The 20,398-nt window shown below is 39.5% G+C and overlaps 2 protein-coding genes across 7 annotated transcripts; one reads left to right on the top strand and one right to left on the bottom strand.

Moving 5' to 3' along the window:
• Positions 1–416: 416 nt before the first annotated feature.
• Positions 417–7,285, bottom strand: LOC308692673 (coenzyme Q-binding protein COQ10 homolog B, mitochondrial). The gene is made up of 5 exons (XM_081368909.1): positions 7,137–7,285; positions 4,876–5,028; positions 3,169–3,361; positions 2,926–3,027; positions 417–1,919 (listed from the first exon to the last, which is right to left on the bottom strand). Exons 1-5 carry the CDS (start codon positions 7,235–7,237, stop codon positions 1,752–1,754), a joined length of 717 nt encoding a protein of 238 aa, XP_081225035.1. The 5' UTR covers positions 7,238–7,285; the 3' UTR covers positions 417–1,751.
• A 1,283-nt stretch (positions 7,286–8,568) lies between these two features.
• Positions 8,569–19,132, top strand: LOC308692882 (splicing factor 3B subunit 1). Of its 6 annotated transcripts, XM_081369356.1 has the most exons (25): positions 8,569–8,659; positions 9,435–9,607; positions 9,713–9,814; positions 9,977–10,091; positions 12,021–12,100; positions 12,245–12,433; positions 12,822–13,071; positions 13,158–13,370; positions 13,472–13,593; positions 13,689–13,886; positions 14,076–14,177; positions 14,256–14,435; positions 14,533–14,619; positions 14,713–14,983; positions 15,082–15,227; positions 15,369–15,515; positions 15,602–15,727; positions 15,813–16,034; positions 16,130–16,312; positions 16,423–16,534; positions 17,127–17,247; positions 17,331–17,462; positions 17,549–17,821; positions 17,915–18,131; positions 18,232–19,132. In XM_081369356.1, the coding sequence occupies exons 1-25, from the start codon at positions 8,632–8,634 to the stop codon at positions 18,388–18,390; spliced, it is 3,948 nt and encodes a 1,315-aa protein (XP_081225482.1). In that variant the 5' UTR covers positions 8,569–8,631; the 3' UTR covers positions 18,391–19,132. The 6 variants fall into 6 exon arrangements, 5 of the variants coding, with proteins under 5 accessions (XP_081225482.1, XP_081225486.1, XP_081225485.1 ...); XM_081369358.1 differs by lacking the exons at positions 8,569–8,659; positions 9,435–9,607; positions 9,713–9,814 and adding an exon at positions 11,669–11,723 and having other exon boundaries at positions 10,073–10,091; XM_081369357.1 differs by lacking the exons at positions 8,569–8,659; positions 9,435–9,607; positions 9,713–9,814; positions 9,977–10,091 and adding an exon at positions 11,047–11,723.
• The last annotated feature ends 1,266 nt before the right edge of the window (positions 19,133–20,398 follow it).

Genomic DNA, 20,398 nt, shown 5'->3' on the forward strand with positions numbered 1-20,398 from the left:
TCTTGCAAATTTTCTGTGCAATAATAATAATAATAGAAATTTAGTATTCTATAACAATGCAAAATAACCATTTCTTTCTGAGTAAAGGGACTTGTGACAAATGTTACATGCTTCAGTTATATATTTATACCATTGAATAATTAATTCCATTTCACGCACTATCTAAAACTAAAAATAGTAGACAGCATGCTGTGCGTTCTGCACATTTTCATGACACTAATATTCCATTCCAACACAGCCAGTGTGTTGTAATTAGATCTTAAAGCCGCCACTGACACTGGCCGCTAGGGGTCATAAAATGGGTCATTTGGAAGCCTTCTAACATTACCCCCCTCACATGATCAACCTATTTTAAGTTTAGAAACTAGTCAGAACCAGATGTTGATAAACAAAACACAAACCACACCAGACAAGGCTAGGTTTTACATATAAAAATAGTTTATAAACCATGCAGGCAGGATATATATGCACCCACAACACACTCATTAAAACACCTCAATTAAAACAAACAAAAAAAGATATCCCAGAAATAAAGAAATGAAGAAAAAAAAAGATTATTCTTTTGTTTTTTTTGTAGCTCAGTTGCGCACTAAAGTTTAGTCTGTGGTCTTAATTCAGATATGTACACGTGGTTAACCCATAACCAAAATAAATATAGGATACACGGATTACACGCATACATGTATTTAAGATAAGGATAAATAATATGTAACTTTCTCTGTAAAAAAAGCAGTAATCATGAGGATGTGAGCAGGGTGTGGATTGGAATCTTCAAAGGTCGGTGGCGACGGATACCTCACTACAATCTGATGAGAGCTCTGGGAAAGATTCGGTACGCTCTGTTCCCAGAGTTTGGGCCCTTTTAAAAGCAGTGGATATCGTAGATGGGTGAGCAGTCTGTTAAAAACCACATACAAATATATTGCACACCTCTAGAAGAGAAAAGCAGTCTTTAGTATGGACACTTAAAATCATGAGATTTCACTTCCACGGGAGGAGTGAACTGGAGCGCTACTGCCAGTAATAAACTGCACAAATTTGTATAACGCAAGGCAGTGTTTTTTTTTGTCAGCCTCTCAGCGTTTGTTTTTCAAGCCTTTATTTGTGCTGGTATGCAAGAATACAACAGACCTGAGTCCGGTGTGCGGCCTTGATACCCTGATAGCTCTTTATGTGCATTTGCCTGCAGTAACTGTCAGTCTTCTGCACGTGACGTATGCACTCAAGTCGAGTCTCCTCGTCCCTTTCTTGAAATCTTAAAGGATCACCTAAAAGCTTTTAAATAAATACATCACTCACCTGTCACATAAACTGTGTAACGTGAGGGACAATCTTTCCATAATGCACTTTCAAATACCTCAAAATAATGTCTTTTCGAAGAAACCCATGATCTTTGACTACTGCCATTATGGTTTTTGGCAGCTGTTTTTAAAACCATGTCAAGGTCCTCATATAAAAAATACGGCTCCTGGCGCCATATTGACAGCGGGTTTTAAAAAAGTTTACATGGAGGTAGTGGGGCAGGGCACAGTGGGGACAATCAAGCCCCCATAAAAAGATCCAGCCATGTTTTTTAGCATTAAATGTTTTAAGTCAACCGTTTTGTTTGGACCAGGCACTGACGATATTCAGGCAGACAGCTTTCCCGCTCTCCCGACTGTCTTTATAATACTCTAAATGTATGCGTTCAATAAAACCCCCAGTTCCCTGAACGACACCCCCTCCCCATCCGTCTGAAGATGTGGAATGAACTACGTGTGGTGGATCTCATGGAACATGAGTTCACGTGGGATCTGTGTCTCTGGGCCAAACTGATTGGCCGCCCGCCGCTCGAAGGCTGACACCATCTGCTTCACGACCTCGTCGAAGAAAACGGTGGCCAACTGAGAATGCAGGAGCGAGCGGAACTCGAAGGAAATCTAGGAACAGAAAGAAGCAGCGAATCAAAGACAGTCCCACGTCACCATTTATAAAGCTCACAAGTCGGGTTCCTTAAGTTAAACCCATAAACCTTCTAAGAGAGACCTAACATAAGCTCTTAGTTTGTTAAATTATGGTACAAGCTTGTGTAAAAGTCATTGTGATGACAAAAATGTTTAGCAGTCAAACACCAGAAGCAATTAAACTGATTGGTGAATCTTGTTTCAGCGTTGCAGCAAAGCCACCATTATGAATATTTGTAGGATACCATTATAAAAACAAACTGATTAATTTACATTTTTCGCAGTGCTTTATGGGATGAATAGATGTTTCATTTCCTCTTAATAGGAGCCAAGTACAATCTTTTTTCCCCACTGATTTTCAATTCCTGGTTTGAATCAAATGTTATCAAATGTTGTAATTCATAAATGTTATAACTCATCTCAAAGCTGGTTCAAGGTCCGAAACTCTTTATTTTAAGACTTTTCTGAAATACAAGAGAAGGAGAATGGGACTTCTTGAGCAAGCTGAAATGTACTTGCTTGACACACAAGAACCAGTTCTGTTTACCATATTTGATAAGCTTCATGTATGTGTTGATCACAGTTTGTATGTGAAAAAAGTCCGAAAGTAAATATGATCATCACATAAAGCAACAGTGTCTGAAGTGTTTTGGTTTAACAAACTTTCAATATTCAATAGACTTAAGGGCTTGGGATGACATGTGGATGAATAAATGACGACACAACTTTCATTTCTTAAATATTCCTTTAAGTATGAGCAATGATAAAACAGCAGTCTTTGCAAAATCCCCTAAATATACTTCAGACTTAAGTATATTTAGTGTTTATGTAATCTTTAACATTAAGACTGCTAAAAAGGTTTAGTTATATTCTTCTGTTTTATCTACATATGCTGAGAGAACTTCAGTTTCAAAAACATTCAACAACAAAAAGTGCAGCTTAACCTGAGGACGATAAACCAGTTTCTGTTGGTAATACTCACAGCAAAGTCAAGGGTGCATGTTCGGGGGTAGCCAGGAAGACCAGGACTGAAGCGCCACACCGTCTCAAGGCTATTGAAAAGTTTTCCATCAGAGCAAGATGCCTTGAGAGCAGAAGAAGTCAGAAATGACTTGAAGCTCACACACTTGATTAACAAAGTCTGATAACACTGTATATGCCACTAAATCACTGCCATTAATTCATACAATAGATCTATATTAAAGAAAAACGAAGATGTACATACCTTCACCAAATGAGGGCGGACTGTAGTAATGAGAGAGGTGTAGTTTTCTACCACAGGAGGGAAGCCCACAGTCAGCTTGGCCTTGCAAAATCCCGTGCGGCGGAATACGACGTCTGAACGCTTGCACCAGGGCACGAACAGCAGGTAATCTTCTACCTTGGCCACAACTTCATACATTTCCTGCATTGAGTACCTACATGCCATAGAAAAGACAGTTAGCCAAGATAATACAATAATGCTCTGTGTAAATTACACCAATTGATTTGCTTTTATTTTGGTAGATCTCTTTCTACGTAATTTGGCAGACACTTTAACTCAAAGTGACTTACAGTACACCGAATACAGTGGAGTAATCCAGGGTTAAGTGCTCAAGGTCACAATGGTGATAGCTCATAAACTGTCTGATTACCCGCCCTGAGCTCCTTTAGTCATTACGTCACACCACAGAATCTACAGTTATAGTCTGAAGAGTGCGATGACCTTTCCTATAAATCTTACAATATCGGCATGGCAGCTCATAACCTCACTGCAAAGGAGATTGTATGATTTAAATATAACTCATCACCATATAGGTGTGACCCAAACAAAAGGTTGTTGCTAAAGACGAAGATGGATTTAGTGCCGTCACTGAAACTTGTTTCTGATGGTCGATTCAGACAACCAATCAGATATTGAGGCACATATCAGTGTGGGATTGAGTCATGCTGAACGTCACTGCAGAATGGAATCAAGACAGAAGAAAGGTCAAACACTGTTTGTTTACAGTCACTTTTTTGTACACAGGGTCCATCAGAGGTAAAAGTGGGGACATCTTAGGTTTGAAGCTTACCTTCAAGTTAAAGATGAAAGATCAAATAAAATGTTCAGAGAAATAACTCAAGTCCCACACCATTTGCTTGTAAGCCACAATCCGACCAATATGATTCTTTTTAAAACGCTCTTACAACACAGGTGCTCAGTTTTGTTCCTGGATATTCACATAATCATTTAGCACATGCTTTTATCCAAAGCTACTAATGGTAGATTTATTACATTGACTTGCCCTGAAGCAATGTATGGTTCAATGCAAGGGTACAATGGTGATTCTCATGGCTCACTCCTTACAGCTTTCTGGATACCAATAGTATGTCTCAGGAGAACCACCTTCCTGTAGAATCTAGTCTGAATCTAGACTGGTCATGGGAAGGTAGATAGATCTAATCTGAATCTGAAATGTAAGTCTGAGGGGGGCTTGTGAGCTAGGTGTCTCTTTTCAAGTATGAGTAACACTGAAGTGAATTGTTTAGGTTATTGTTAGTATGTCATAGGTCAAAGAGCACATGGGTCAAAGGAGGATGCCAACATGGCGGATGTAGTGTGTCCTGTCCTGTGTCATACGCTGCAGACAAGTTCTTCTTCAAATTAAGTATGTGTTCATGTGCTGCATTAGTGCTGGGGCACTATTCTGCAGGACAGCTGATCCTCTGCTCTAAAATGTCAGGCATCGGTTGTCAGAAGCGGTTCCTAAGTAACTTGTGATGACGTGAGATAACCAGAACAGATCCATACTCCAATAACCCCAGATACCTAGAAAGCTGACACAATAAATATTCCCATGCCCTGTTACATAAACAATCTTTGCAGGAACACTGGGGCTAACGTAATCACGGACCTCAATAAAAAATAGCAACAGATCATGCACCATATCAAACTTGGTTGGGAACATACCCAATAATACGTCTTTCAGAGTACTCCTTCCTCTTGTTGAAGGACTCTGAGAAGTTGAAGAAGCTCCTGGCAGGAGCCACCACAGTACGACCTGACACAGCCCTGAAGAGGGGAGGCACTCTGGTCATCAGAATTCCACATGAAGACAGATATCTGTTGACAAAACAGGGTGAAAGTGTGTCATTCAGCAAAATCATACTCAGTACCTATACACAGACTTTGTTAGCGTGATAATTCAGGGACTATCTGTTTGTTGGATGTGTCAAGATAGCAGACGACTCCTGAGTCAGATAAGAGTGGAGAGAACGTATGAGCAACATAGATAGCTGTTTGCAATTAACAAGATTTGGACTCTCAATCAAGAATTAAGAATAGTGAAAACAGTTGCTCGTTATCTTTAATCTAATCACAATAATATGCGAAATCCCAATAACTACTCTAAAATTGAGTTGTCCTTGTGGGCCGCACGCATACTTATAGCACAACCAATGTAGTCCAATTCATAAAACAACTCTCAGAAGCCAGCTCTTTTAAAAAAATCATTTCAAGATTCACTAACTTATGAGCTAAAGGGCTGATGAATCCTTAATTGAATAAACACACTGAAACACTTTCAGTGATGTCCATCTCAGCATTACTAATTTACTTGAGGTATCCCTAGCAAACACCTGAATAATTGTTAATAAATTACAATTATGGACTCTTTGTTGTTACTTTTGTAACTAAAATGTACAAAAAAAATGGTAAACAGCTGTCAACAACCTTTCCAAAATGCAAACGGCATGTGACAAGTACGTGTAGCCTAGATGAGGTTGCACAGAGTTTACGTACAATGCTCTATCATGACTTATTTATGCAAATTTTGTATGCAATTGTGTGTAAAAATTTAGCATTTAAGAGATTCCGGTATTGTTTTAATTGTTATGCACTGGATAATTTAATTTACAAAGACTTTGAATGGCAAGCTTCTGAAATGTTAATGAGGGGCTTAAAAATGCCAACTGTGATGCTACCAGCCTTACAAATTAGACCACACAAGCAATTCTCAATACAAGCTGCATAAAGCAGTTGTGTACTAGAAAAAAAAGAAGAAAAAAAAAGTGTACTTCTTGATTCAAACTGTTCATCATTAACTATAAAACCTTTTGGAGTTGTGCATTCACACCATGGGACTGGGAGCATGGTTAAAGGAATGTCAAGACATAAATCACAAGAGATCACTGACCACTATAACCAAGTCAAGGGCAGTAGTAACAACCCATTCCATTAAGATGTGTCCGATGTACGCCAGATCAATCACGTACACATATCTGAAACGCAAGGGGATGGGACTTTGCTCTAAAAAAGGCACAATATCTCCTCAATGGAGAGACCGGCACCCAAATTCATTCATGTCGGCGCAAGTGCTGCCGAGAGCTGTCAAGCAATGCGTAACTGTGACAGCAGATATTGACAGAGCAGAAACTTCAGATGGCCTTATGCCAAGCAGTTATGGCACTAAGCTGCCCAGCAGTTGGTATGGGTACACAACGTCCCTGGCCAAATTGTGACGTCACATATTCTGCAGAATTCTGTAAACCTGCAAAGGTGTCCGGAAAGAATTACTAATTAAATCATTGTTGCACTATATATTTAGTTACATGGTGGGTTGCCAAAAGTTTATTTCCCCAATAAAAAAAAAAAAGTGATTGCATCTGATATGCTGCTATATTGTATAATAATTAAATCTTAACTAACACTAACTGTATGCAGCTGGTGACCAGATTCCCCCCCCCCCCCCAAAAAAAAAATCACACTTTTTGTTGTTTCCCCTTAAAAGCATTTGGCTGCATCTGAACTTGAAGCTATATTAATAAAATAAATACACTCGAATAAACACCCGCTGCATGCAGTTGATAATCATTTATTCCAAAATGAGAAAAGCTCTTGTTAGATACACCTGGTCAATTACATAATATCTTAACCTTGCCGCTGTCACTTATCTGGCAACCAGATATGTGACTCCCTCCCACCCTTCCTCCTAAAGTTAGTGTGGTTTTTACACATTTATTTGAGTACGTCAAATGCATGAATACATTGTTGGACAATACATAAAGGTTTTATTAACACAAATGTCAAGTTGGCCTTAAATTGTATCCGCTTGTAAGAGCGAAACTAACCGTCCAACTATCGTCAGCAGCTCGCGAGTTATTTCAATAGTCACTTCGATCTTCACATAACCGCACACAGGCCGTTCGAAACACTAAACCGTCGTTATTTACCTCACTCCATTCCTGCCCGGTGTTTCTCGACTGGTTGTGGAAGGTAAGTTTCTGATACATTCCGCCACCGCTCTCCTCAAACACCGGGAGCCTCTCGCCATCTTCACTTCACCTCTTTTTCGCCTCCTCCCGTCGAGAAATCTTTTTTTCCCGTCTCGAAGACCAGCCTTCTCAGACACCCTCCCTGGGATCTCATTGGCTGAAGCTGTTTTTCTTGAATTCGGATTGGTTGAGTTTTCCGTCCGTCACATAGTGAAACTACTGACGTCAGTATTTTAATTGTGCAGAGGGTTTGCGTGCGCAGAATTGTCACGGGATGCAGGATTGGGTTGCCCAGACTGCGCGACCTACAGTGCATAGTTAGTAAAGGTTACAGCTAAATTTGTTTGAGGACACAATGTAAAATCACTAATAAGTTTTAAAAAGACGAATACGTTTAAACGAATACATTTGAGGAAAAATGCCTTTAATTTAAAATGCATAGGGGTGAATTCAGAGTGATTTTATTGGGACACTTTTTTGCCATTGAGATGACTTGGAAAAAGTGTCCCAATTCAACCTGTATTCACCCCTCATGTCTGTCCCGTATTATAGCTGTTATAAAAATACTACTGAACTACATTGACTTAGACTGCTTGTCATACATCAATGAAATTGATACAATATAAGTTAGCCCTGATCCAATTTGGAACACTTTTTCCAATGATGTATTATTTTCCAAAGTAGTTTATCTCTAAATTTCCCTTTAAGCTATCAAATTTTGATAAGAAAATGGTCATTGCCTGGCGGTTGATCTCTGACCTCACCTTTATTAATTTAGAATAAGTAGAATATTTAAAATAAATGTATATTGTATATTATGTATTTCTTCCAGATCCAGACTAATGCCATTATTTGGTTTATATCAGTAAATGCTAAATTTTTATATTTGTTATATTATTCAGTTTTTCAAATTCCAGTTAACGTTACTCCACACGATTTTCTATGGAAATGGACGCTATTCTTTATTCTAAATAATGCTTTTTCAAACTGTAGTTGGATCTCTGCCTCATTTGATGGTTGTGTAACATATCAATTTGAAACAATACATGCATTTTATATAATCCTTTTGTTTAGAATAAGTTTCTAAAAGCTTTTTAGAACGGCTATTTTTAGAAAGAGATCAAAAGTTGCATGTCCTGATGACATTCCTCGGAATAAAGTGTGGTCTTTGCCACATAAGTATTTCATCAATTAAGGTGTGTTATTATAAATAGCTTCATTGCACTTTATCTTGATAATCTATATCTTAGAGTCTAAAATGTACGCACAAAGAAATCTCCCAAAATCTACACTATGGCTACATTTCTCAAGCAGAGCGGGGGGTTCTTGTTGACATTTGCCAGCTGTGATGACGTCTAGTGCTCGTGCTCTGCGCATGCGCGTTCTTGTGACCGCAGAGTCGGATGTGCAGTCAAAGGCCTTCCGGTACTGAGGCGCACACAACAGCTCGAAAATGGCGCAGATCGCCAAAACACACGACGGTAAATTTGTTCAATTTTTTCTTATGAATATATCGCATTTTGTTGTTCATACACATGGATTGTATTTGGGGTGCTATTTCTAGTCTCAAGAAGTGGAATTAGCGATAATTAAGCCGAATTAGACCTGTGTGAGGCGGTGAATAGAATATGGCGTCTGATCGTTGATTTAAACCTGGCCGTGGCGCACATGAGACATATCAACTAATCCTCCATCTGGAGATTTGTATCGTGGTTTATTGCAGAGTTAATTCTAACATTCATTTGCAGAAATGCGTATTGCCTATTATGCTATTTGCCTTTATTGTGTAAATGTTAAAATGTACTGGTTAAACACCGATGTACTGAAACCAAAATGGCGTTGCAAACACAGAACAAAACTTGTCCCATTATCTAATCTCTTCATAGAGGTTTTAATTGAGTGTGGTTATTTCTAGCACTTCGTAGAAATATGAGTTGTATTCACTGTCCAGTAATGTACTGCGCTTATGTAAAACGCATGGATCTTATATTATGTAAAATGAACAACACAATATACATGTTTACGCACTCTTGTCTATATTACAAGATTGCTAAGTGTGTATGCATCTCTCTCTATCTCTCTCTCTCTCTCTCTCTCTCTCTCTCTCTCTCTCTATATATATATATATATATATATATATATATATATATATATATATCAAAGAAATTATGTCTCTCTTGATGGTTATATATAGTTGTAAGCAGTTTGTAGGTATTTTTGGGTGCTGATCTGTTTTTATTTCTGTTTTTTTCTTAGACATAGAGGCTCAGATCCTGGAAATCCAGGGGATGAAAGCCGCCCTGGCAGAGGGAGCTGACCAGGGTGTCGGGCTTGATTCCACTGGATATTATGACCAGGAGATCTACGGAGGCAGTGACAGCCGTTTTGCCGGATATGTGACTTCAATTGCTGCCAACGAGCAGGAAGAAGTAAGCGATGACAAAATGCTTTTAGTTGTTTTAAAAGAACCCATGTCAGAATGTGTAAGTACTGCATGGTGGTGTTTCTGATCCCTATGATTTTTTTTATTTCAGGATGATGATGAAGATTCTTCCACTAGTCTGCTTGGACAGAAGAAACCAGGTTATCATGCACCGGTTGCAATACTCAATTCCATTCCTCAGTCAGATGAGCAGGTAATGGACAGATTTTCCATTTTCAAGTTCCAATATTCTTTTTGTTTAGTTTTGTGAAGTTTTCAATAAAACGTCACGTTATGTATTTCCCAAATGCATTTGTTGTAGGATATAGAAGAAAACTGTGATTATACAATATTCTCTGTTTTGCCCACCCTGCAGTATGATCCCTTTGCTGAACACAGACCACAGAAGATTTCGGACCGTGAGGACGAGTACAAGAAACGCAGACAAAAGATGATCATCTCCCCAGAGCGCCACGACCCATTTGCTGATGGTAAATTTCACACCATCGTTCTCCTCTGTTTAATTTATCTGTCCATGCCGATCAGTATTTACTCTGCCCATGAAGTTCCGGTCCAGACTGGTCTTTTTGCTGCTTAACCCTTCGAACACCACCCAACAGCTTGCTCCCTGGACTCAACTGACCTGTAAGACTGTCTCAGGAAGACACAGATCATTTAATGGAATGCATTGAGAATTAATTATGATGGATTAATGGCTATAAATGAGTTGGGCAGCAAAGGTTTTGGGGGACAGTTGGTTGGGTGGTGTCATCTGTCCCATCAAGGCATAGGTTGCAGGTAGGTGTGTTGTTCGAAGGGTTAATGTATTTTTTTGTGTGAAACAGGCAATATAATAGTCAGGCACCTCCAACAAAGACACTTTGAAGTACAAGTAAAAAGTTTATTATTACAAGAGGCTGCAGCATACTGTGGTTGTGCAGTTACAGTTTTCTTTTCCGCTTTCTCTTGTTCCTTAATAATATATTCTAGATATTTGCCCAATGGAATGTTTGCTAGAAACCCCTGATGTGTCAAAGTCAGTTTTTTTCTGTGTAATTTTTTTTTTTTTCCAAACAAGAGTGGAACTCTAAATAAACTTGAGCCACCTGTGGAAAAACTTTAAAATTAACTGTTTACCGGTTGTAGTGTTAAAAAGCCAAACTGAACATCCAATGAAATGTTTTCCAGCTAATTTAGAATATTTAAACCTATGGCCTGTGGGTGCTCATACTGTTACAAATTAGCAAGCTACACACTCTCAAAACGGCAACATTCAGGATCAGATTATAGGAGGGAATTGATTCTGGATCATCTTGCATGTAGTCCCAGATAAAGGAAGCTTTACAAAACTGTTGTGTAAATATATTTCTATTTTATTATCATAAAATAGAGATATATCTATTGAAGAATCTGTGTACCAAGATTCCACAGGCCCATACTAACTGTCCTTAATTTCTCTCCTACAGCAGTACTGCTATGCCAGTCCTGTCTGCACTCTCTTAAGGGTGCAGCAACTCGTCCTGTGTAGGTTATGGTCAACAAAAAGAAGCGTGTTTATCAGATAAATCAAGACCATAGTTGGTAGTTTTGCTTTGGTGTGAGGCCAGAGGGCCTTTAAGGGGAATCCACCATGGTTTCACAAAACCTCTTTTTTTTTTTCTTTTATGAAGTTATGTCATTTTTAAAGCCTCATCAAGGACAATTTTCTCAACTTCATGTCCTCCCTTCTCATTTCAACTTTTTTAAAAACCAATTCATCATAGCTTTATTTTTTTTAATGAAACCAGATGCACAATTATGCACACAAGTGTGCATTTTAAGTCCTTAATTTGTTTCTGATTTATTTTTTAAAGATTTGATTAGAATTCCCCAAAGTGTTCAGTGTCTCTGGCTGCAACACGTATAGTAAAATAAATTATTTTAGAAGTCGGTTTTGGAATACTACAAGGTTTTTTTCCCTTTTTTGTTTATAAATGAGTGACAAGAACAGAACAGGTGGTATGCAATTGTGTGTGTGAGTTCAAACCCTTTTCCAAAGTGTTACTAATGGTAAAGAGAAATTTTCTAGGCTTCTTTTCTGCCGGTTGAAGTCTGACTGCAGAGGGACCCTTGGCACTGAAAGTGTACGTATTCTGGAGAGCGCAGCCCAGGACCCTGCATCAGTGATGGCTATATCCTCTCCTTATCTCCTCTTAAAAGCAACAGAAACCTCTTTGTACCTGCCTGTTCTTAATGTATGACTGTAAAGAGTGCTTAGCTTTTATTGTCTAGGGTTGTTTTGTGTTATGAGAGGACAGTAATTTAAACATTAAGGCCATCTATTCAGGGACAGTTGACTGTAGTGCTTTGTGTGTGAAAACACTGGTTTTGAGACTCACTTGACTGACGGTCTCGCATCTTGTTGGTGCTCTTTCGCATAGGGGGCAAAACACCGGACCCCAAGATGCAGGTCAGGACGTACATGGATGTTATGAAGGAGCAGCATCTGTCCAAAGAAGAGGTGAATGTTTCTCTACGTCCGTGTGCTTGTCTTCTAGTGAAACGCTGGTTTATAAGATGTTGCTGATTGAAAAAATTCATAAGAACCTTAAGTTAAATTGAGACATTTTCCTTTGACTAAAACCTTTCATGTTACTTTCTCCAGAGAGAGATCAGGCTGCAGATGGTAGAGAAAGCAAAATCTGGAGAGCTGAAAGCAGTGAACGGCTCTGCTGCTGCTCAGGCTGCTGTGGCCAAACGCAAACGTCGCTGGGACCAGACAGCCGACCAAACCCCCAGCAACTCCACACCCAAAAAAGTGTCCAGTTGGGACCAGGCAGATGGGTCTTCTGACGTGAGTCTGTTATTTCTAACAATATCAGGGCTGCAACGTATTGCAATCAGTCTGTAAAACATATGTTTACGAGTTTAAAGCACATAATATAAAGCATTCTCATATTTGGGTAACTTGGTTCATGCACTTTTCCCACAGCACTGTTTCCTTCACTGTATTTCAGATGTGTTGTGTACATACAAATGCATTATTCACTACTGTAATATGTGAGTGGTGGATGTTTTTTTGTGCACAGCATGCAGACATGATTAAATTAAATTTGTAATTTTGTTTTTGTTTTTCATTATCGATTTATGGGTTTTATCAATTAGTTGTTGCAGCCTAAAAAACATTAGCACAAGGCCTCTTACCCAGGAATATTTCTAATCATGATCTTCTCTGTACCCAGACACCCGGACATACACCGGGACACACGCCTTCCAACAGTCGTTGGGACGAGACACCTGGCCGTGCCAAAGGTAGCGAGACCCCAGGAGCCACCCCGAGCACCCGTATGTGGGAGCCCACACCGAGTCACACCCCAGCCGGAGCTGCCACTCCTGGTCGAGACACTCCCGGACATGCTACTCCCGGACATGGAGGCGCCTCTTCCAGTGTGCGCAAGAACCGCTGGGATGAGACACCAAAGACTGAGAGAGGTCTTTTATTTTGTCCATTTTTTTTGTATTTTCTAATAGTAGATGTAAAGCAGAGTGATTTTAAGTTGTTTTATTCTGTGTTTCAGAGACACCTGGTCATGGCAGTGGCTGGGCTGAGACTCCACGTACAGATAGAGGAGATGAGTCAGTGGGTGAGACACCCACCCCGGGTGCAAGCAAGAGGAAGTCAAGATGGGATGAAACACCAGCCAGTCAGATGGGCTCTTCAACTCCTCTGCTTACCCCTGGAAAAACCCCTCTGGGAACACCTGCCATGAATATGGCCACGCCCACTCCAGGTACTGGACAAATGCTGTTGTTTATTTCTATTGTTGTTGAATGTAATGATGATTTCTGCACCAATTTGTGGATGTTGCTGTAAAGTTTTCTATGTTTGCAGGTCACCTGATGAGCATGACCCCAGAACAGCTGCAGGCTTGGCGCTGGGAGCGAGAGATTGATGAGAGGAACCGCCCATTGACTGATGATGAACTTGATGCCATGTTTCCAGAAGGATACAAAGTATGTAATTATATTAACATATACAGGACACTTTTTGTTTCTGTCTAAAAATTAATTTATTGACATTCCTGATTTTCATTTGCCAATTCTTCCAGGTACTGCCCCCACCAGCAGGCTATGTGCCCATCCGCACCCCTGCACGCAAGTTAGCTGCCACTCCCACCCCCATCGGAGGAATGACTGGCTTCCATATGCAAACAGAGGACAGATCTATGAAACAAGTCAATGACCAGCCCTCTGGAAACCTGCCTTTCCTCAAGCCAGATGACATCCAGTACTTTGACAAACTGCTGGTGAGTCACATGTGCACCAGGGATATCTCCTGTACAATATTGGGATATTTTTAAAAATGTCGTAATGTTTTTATTATTAATTAAGTTTAGTATTAATTTAAGTAAAAATAGTAGTAATAAAAACAAATTAAATATTATAAAAAAATATTACTTTATTTTTTTGACTGATTATCCCATCTCTGTTTGCAGGTTGAAGTTGATGAGTCCACCCTCAGTCCAGAAGAACAGAAGGAGCGCAAGATCATGAAGCTTCTTCTGAAGATCAAGAATGGAACACCTCCCATGAGAAAGGTTAGTAAACTTTCTCAAACTTGGTGGACTGTAATGTAATTTTTCAAATATGATCTCTAACCAGCATTCTCATTTCAGGCTGCTCTTCGTCAAATCACAGATAAGGCCAGAGAGTTTGGTGCAGGACCCCTATTTAACCAGATCCTGCCACTGCTGATGTCTCCTACACTGGAGGACCAAGAGCGTCATCTGTTGGTGAAAGTCATCGATCGTATTCTCTACAAACTTGACGACTTGGTTCGACCATATGTCCACAAGGTAAGTCTGAGTTACCTGTAAGCATCAATTTTAAAATATGAGAGGATAAATGTATTCCTTTTCACTTTTTTTCTAACGTACCTGGATGTTCTTGCAGATTCTTGTGGTGATTGAGCCTTTGCTGATTGATGAAGATTACTATGCTAGAGTAGAGGGTAGAGAGATCATCTCCAACTTGGCAAAGGTAAGATGGTTGACTTCAAATAGCAAATATCATCTCTGGTTGATTAACATATCTTGATTTAATGATTTAATCAAATCTACATTTCTTTCACAGGCTGCCGGTCTGGCCACCATGATCTCCACCATGAGGCCTGACATTGACAACATGGACGAGTATGTGAGAAATACGACAGCTCGTGCTTTTGCCGTCGTGGCGTCTGCCCTGGGCATTCCATCTCTCCTGCCTTTCCTCAAGGCTGTTTGCAAGAGCAAGAAATCCTGGCAGGCTCGTCACACAGGCATCAAGATCGTACAGCAGATCGCTATTCTCATGGGCTGTGCTATCCTGCCCCATCTCCGCAGCTTGGTGGAGATTATCGAGCATGGTTAGTATGGCCTTGTGGTGAAGTCTGTCCGTGGGTGTACCAAAATTCTTTAACATTGTCTGCTATATGGGCCAGTCTCAATCCGTTGTTTCCCTCAGGTCTCGTGGATGAGCAGCAGAAAGTACGAACCATCAGTGCTCTGGCTATCGCTGCCCTGGCTGAAGCTGCTACGCCGTACGGTATCGAGTCCTTTGATTCTGTGCTGAAACCTCTTTGGAAAGGTATCAGGCAACACAGAGGCAAGGTGAGCATGTATTTTGATCAATGGTAAATTTAAGTAATTTAGTTTTTTTTGTACCGTAAGTTTGCTTTCAAACTTAGTTTTTGGGTTGAAACAAGGATTATTTTTAGTAAATGTTTTCAACACTATTATTTGTCTTCTCAGGGTCTTGCTGCTTTCTTGAAAGCTATTGGATACTTGATTCCTCTTATGGATGCTGAATATGCCAACTATTACACCAGAGAAGTGATGCTTATCCTCATCCGAGAGTTCCAGTCTCCTGACGAGGAGATGAAGAAGATTGTCCTCAAGGTGCGTCAGGAAAAAAAGGTTCAGAAGTATTAAAAACATGATCTTTCTGGACATTTTAAGCTAACCTTTTTTCTTATATATTGTAGGTGGTGAAGCAGTGCTGTGGCACTGATGGTGTGGAAGCCAATTACATTAAAACAGAGATCTTGCCCCCATTCTTTAAACATTTCTGGCAGCACCGAATGGCGTTGGATAGGCGCAACTACAGACAGGTTTGTGAGATCAACACCTAATTAGGAGCAACTAACCATGATCAATACACATTTAACTTTATTTGTCTTTTTATCCACTTTACAGTTAGTGGACACTACAGTGGAGCTGGCCAATAAGGTAGGCGCAGCTGAGATTATCTCCCGTATCGTGGATGACTTGAAGGATGAAGCTGAACAGTACAGAAAGATGGTGATGGAGACCATTGAGAAAATCATGGGCAACCTTGGTGCTGCTGACATCGATCATAAACTGGAGGAGCAACTTATTGACGGTATCCTGTACGCCTTTCAGGAACAGACCACTGAGGTGAGTTTCAGACTTTGCTGCAGTTAAACAATCCTGCTCCGTTAATCTTCTAATTTATATAGTTATAATACTTGTAATTTTGCCTGTATCTCCAGGACTCTGTGATGCTGAATGGCTTCGGTACAGTGGTGAATGCTCTGGGTAAGAGAGTTAAACCATACTTGCCTCAGATCTGCGGTACAGTGCTGTGGCGTCTCAACAACAAATCCGCCAAAGTCCGTCAACAGGCTGCTGACCTAATTTCTCGCACAGCGGTGGTCATGAAGACATGCCAAGAGGTGAGGGAAGCCCTTATGTTCATTTATAGATGTGAAAATACTTGTACTGGTTAAATGAAACTACTTATCGTGCTTAATAATATATATCCTGCTCTGACATTTCCCTTTAGGAAAAGCTCATGGGCCATTTGGGTGTGGTGTTGTATGAGTATCTGGGAGAAGAATACCCAGAAGTGCTGGGTAGCATTCTTGGAGCCCTTAAAGCTATCGTCAATGTCATTGGTGAGTGTCAGCAAAAGCACTTTGAGTTGTTCTTGCTAGCAGTTATGCGTTAATCCAAATGATTAAACTTTGATCACAATGTTTGTTTTTAGTGATGTGCACAATATTCATCCAGAGCAGCAAAAATCACAAATCATTTTGAGGGGCCGATATCATTGACCCAAAGAGTAATGATTAATTAGTGCACTTTCTGATGGTGCTTTTTGACTTTCAGCATCTATTTTGTGCACATAATGTGGATAAGCTACAACAGTTAAACATGTCAGCATTGTGGATGCACTTCACCGTGACTGTAGCAGTATTTAAAATGTGTTCAACTGAAACATCGAGAGGCATCTTGTCACAGAGGAACTTTACTCTTAATTCATTAACTGAAAACACAATATCCTGAACAGAATACCAAGTTCAGTTACCCAAATGTCTAAAACAAATTGGTATTGGTTTTTGGCTAAATGGAAACTTTAATTCAGATTTGGTTGAAGTTATTTTGGTGCATCACATTTTGTTTTAATCAACGTTTAATAAATTTGAATATTGTTTCTACTTTGCGTTCTTTTGACTTTGAATAAATGTTTAAATGTCTTGTTCTCAGGTATGCACAAGATGACACCACCTATCAAAGACCTGCTTCCACGTTTGACTCCCATCTTGAAGAACAGACATGAGAAGGTGCAGGAGAACTGCATTGATCTAGTGGGCAGAATCGCTGACAGGTCAGTCCTATAGGTCTTCACAGAATTTAAGAACTTTTGAAAAATGTCAATAATGCCTCCTAAACGCATCTTATCCATTCCAGGGGTGCGGAGTACGTGTCTGCCAGGGAATGGATGCGTATCTGTTTTGAATTGTTGGAGTTGTTGAAAGCCCACAAGAAGGCCATCCGTAGAGCTACTGTCAACACTTTCGGCTACATCGCCAAGGCCATTGGGTAAAATCCTTCTCTGATAATGCAGAATCTGTCATTACATGGATGAAAATGTCTGATTTTAATTTGTCCTGTTCTTAATTCTCTAGTCCTCATGATGTGCTGGCCACGCTGCTCAACAATCTGAAGGTGCAGGAGCGTCAAAACCGTGTGTGCACAACAGTAGCCATTGCTATCGTGGCTGAGACGTGTTCGCCATTCACCGTGCTTCCTGCATTGATGAATGAGTACCGTGTTCCTGAGCTTAATGTTCAGAACGGTGTCCTAAAGTCTCTGTCTTTCCTGTTTGAGTACATTGGTGAAATGGGCAAAGATTATATCTATGCTGTCACACCTCTGTTGGAGGATGCTCTGATGGATAGGTAAGGAAGTAGATTATTTCTTTCACAAGACAGTTGCATGCAGATTGCTCTCAATAGTACTCTAACCTCCTGTATTTCTGCTCTCGGTCGCAGGGATCTCGTACACAGGCAAACAGCCAGTGCTGTGGTGCAGCATATGTCTCTGGGAGTTTATGGCTTTGGCTGTGAAGATTCTCTCAATCATTTGCTCAACTATGTTTGGCCCAATGTCTTTGAAACGTCTCCTCATGTGATCCAAGCTGTAATGGGGGCCCTCGAGGGTCTGCGGGTGGCGATTGGTCCCTGCCGCATGCTGCAGTATTGCTTACAGGTACGTGGAATCTGCACATTTGTTTGGTATTCATGTAATAGTTTTTCCATTGAGTTATGAAGACTTGTCTAATGGCGCAATGGTTTTTCTCCCTCAATAGGGTTTGTTCCATCCTGCTCGTAAAGTGCGTGACGTATACTGGAAGATCTACAACTCCATCTATATCGGCTCCCAGGACGCACTGATCGCACATTATCCTCTTGTCTTCAACGATGAGAAGAACTCATTCGTTCGCTACGAGCTGGATTACTTCCTGTGAATATGTCTACCCTTACATGTGCACTCTCTCCTCCTATATCTGTCTATTTCATGGTTTATAGGACTTGGTCCGTTTTTTTATGTTCTCTGGTAGATTGAAACCAGTACCACAGATTCTGTGGTCTAAAATTTATTTCTTATTAAAGAACAGAAAAATGTCGAAAAAAAGAATCTGTCAAACGTGTCGCTTTTAGATCTTTGGATTAGACGTTTCTGTTTTTACGGCGTGTCACCAAGCACAGTGAAATTAAAGGTAGTAGCAGAGTTTCTGAGGAATGTGATTCATGTCTTTTAACTTGAGACTTGTGCTGGTCTGTCAAGTTCACTCTTGCTCAGTCACATCTGTTCTTATTATAATGTTGCTTAGTTTGGCTGAATAAACGTTTGTGTATTAAAAGTGATTGAGCTCCTCTGTGATGTTTTTAATGGGTTAGCGCAACCAAATTAAATCCTGATTTGATTTGTTTTTTGTTTAAAATTCTTTGAAATGTTGTCTGAACTAAGTTTCATCACTTGCAAGATTTCAACTGGGAAAGTCATTACTAACATTTGAATTTGAAAATCAAATCAGATTGGACTGCAGTGTGAACAAAGACCTTTGATCAAGGAATATTTCTAGCTTTTACCTGTAGTTAAGACATTTTAAACCTAAATCATGTTTAATAAAAGCTTACCTTTTTTTACACTTTTTATTTTCCCATTTCCTTGTGGAAGGATCTTGGTTAAATACATCAATTATATGAGGTTTTGTTTGATTATTTCCCACATTCTAACTTAGACATAACAGCAGACATGGAGAGAAGATTGTCATTTGTGGTTCTGCACAAACATGAGGGTCCTGGAGTTTCTCAGTCTGAAACAATGTGAGGCTATGCTCGAGTAGAGAATTCTTTCTGATAACATCTGCTCTTTTCCATGAAATTGTAAACAATGGGCTTCATCATGGACTGCACTATGTTTGAGCTGATCTTGACTGAAAACATTCTCTTTAACCTTTTTCTTGATCAATGGTCCTTGGCTGCTAAGTTAAAATAAAAGAATGTTTTGGATCAGAAACTTATGTCTTTACCTGGAAGACTGCATGTTCATTCCAAAACTAGTTTTGGAATGTTTGATCTTAGTTTTCATTAAATATTAAAATGTTTTAGGAAATAATTTAATTTCACCAGACACTCCTGTGTAAAAACGGTTCTGCAAGCAACAGCTACTTCCTGTGGTCTCCTGACCTGTCAGGCCAAACTCTCATGCCTCTTTAAATATAGCCTCTGTATCAGTCTGTAACACATGGAGTCTGTTAGGTGATGTCATCCAGCAGAGCACAAACAAACACTGATATTTGCTTCCAGTGACATTGTGGGCAAGTTCCTGTTTTTCATTCCTTGAAGAATGTAGTGCAGTCATTTATTAACTGCATAGGTAATGAGACAAACAGAACAGCATCAAAAAAAGTTTTTAAGTTTTATCACACGAGTGTTCATCTTTTAAGTGAATATCAAAAGGTTCAATGACAATTACAAACTTCCTGAAAGTCGGGCACCTTAAAATGTAATTTGTGTTTTTAATCACTAACAACAAATTGAATTTCATATATATATATATATATATATAATTATTATTTCATTTTTCTTTAATAGGTACAGTGCTCATTAATCAACAGTCAAACACAAGATTGGTAGGTTATCGCATATACAAATCCAAATTAACCATAAATATAGAAACAATATCAAATTAAATACAGTAACACTGCTAGGGATAATAATGGCAGTATCATAAAAATAATAATTTACACATGATTACAAATTTGATTTGCTTTTAGCCATTTCTTTCATTTAAAAGTTAATGTTGAACAGTTTGTACTACCCCTTAACTCAGTTGGTAGAGTATTCCAATAATGAATGGCTCTAACTGAAAAGACTGATCGTCCGAAAGTTGTACGCCTAAACTGTGCAACACAGTCTCCTCTAGTAATTGCTATGGTTGCTCTGCCATTAGTATCCTTTTGCATTATA

Source organism: Scardinius erythrophthalmus, assembly GCF_964197995.2.
Source record: "Scardinius erythrophthalmus genome assembly, chromosome: 6".
Classification (NCBI taxonomy): Eukaryota; Metazoa; Chordata; class Actinopteri; order Cypriniformes; family Leuciscidae; genus Scardinius; species Scardinius erythrophthalmus.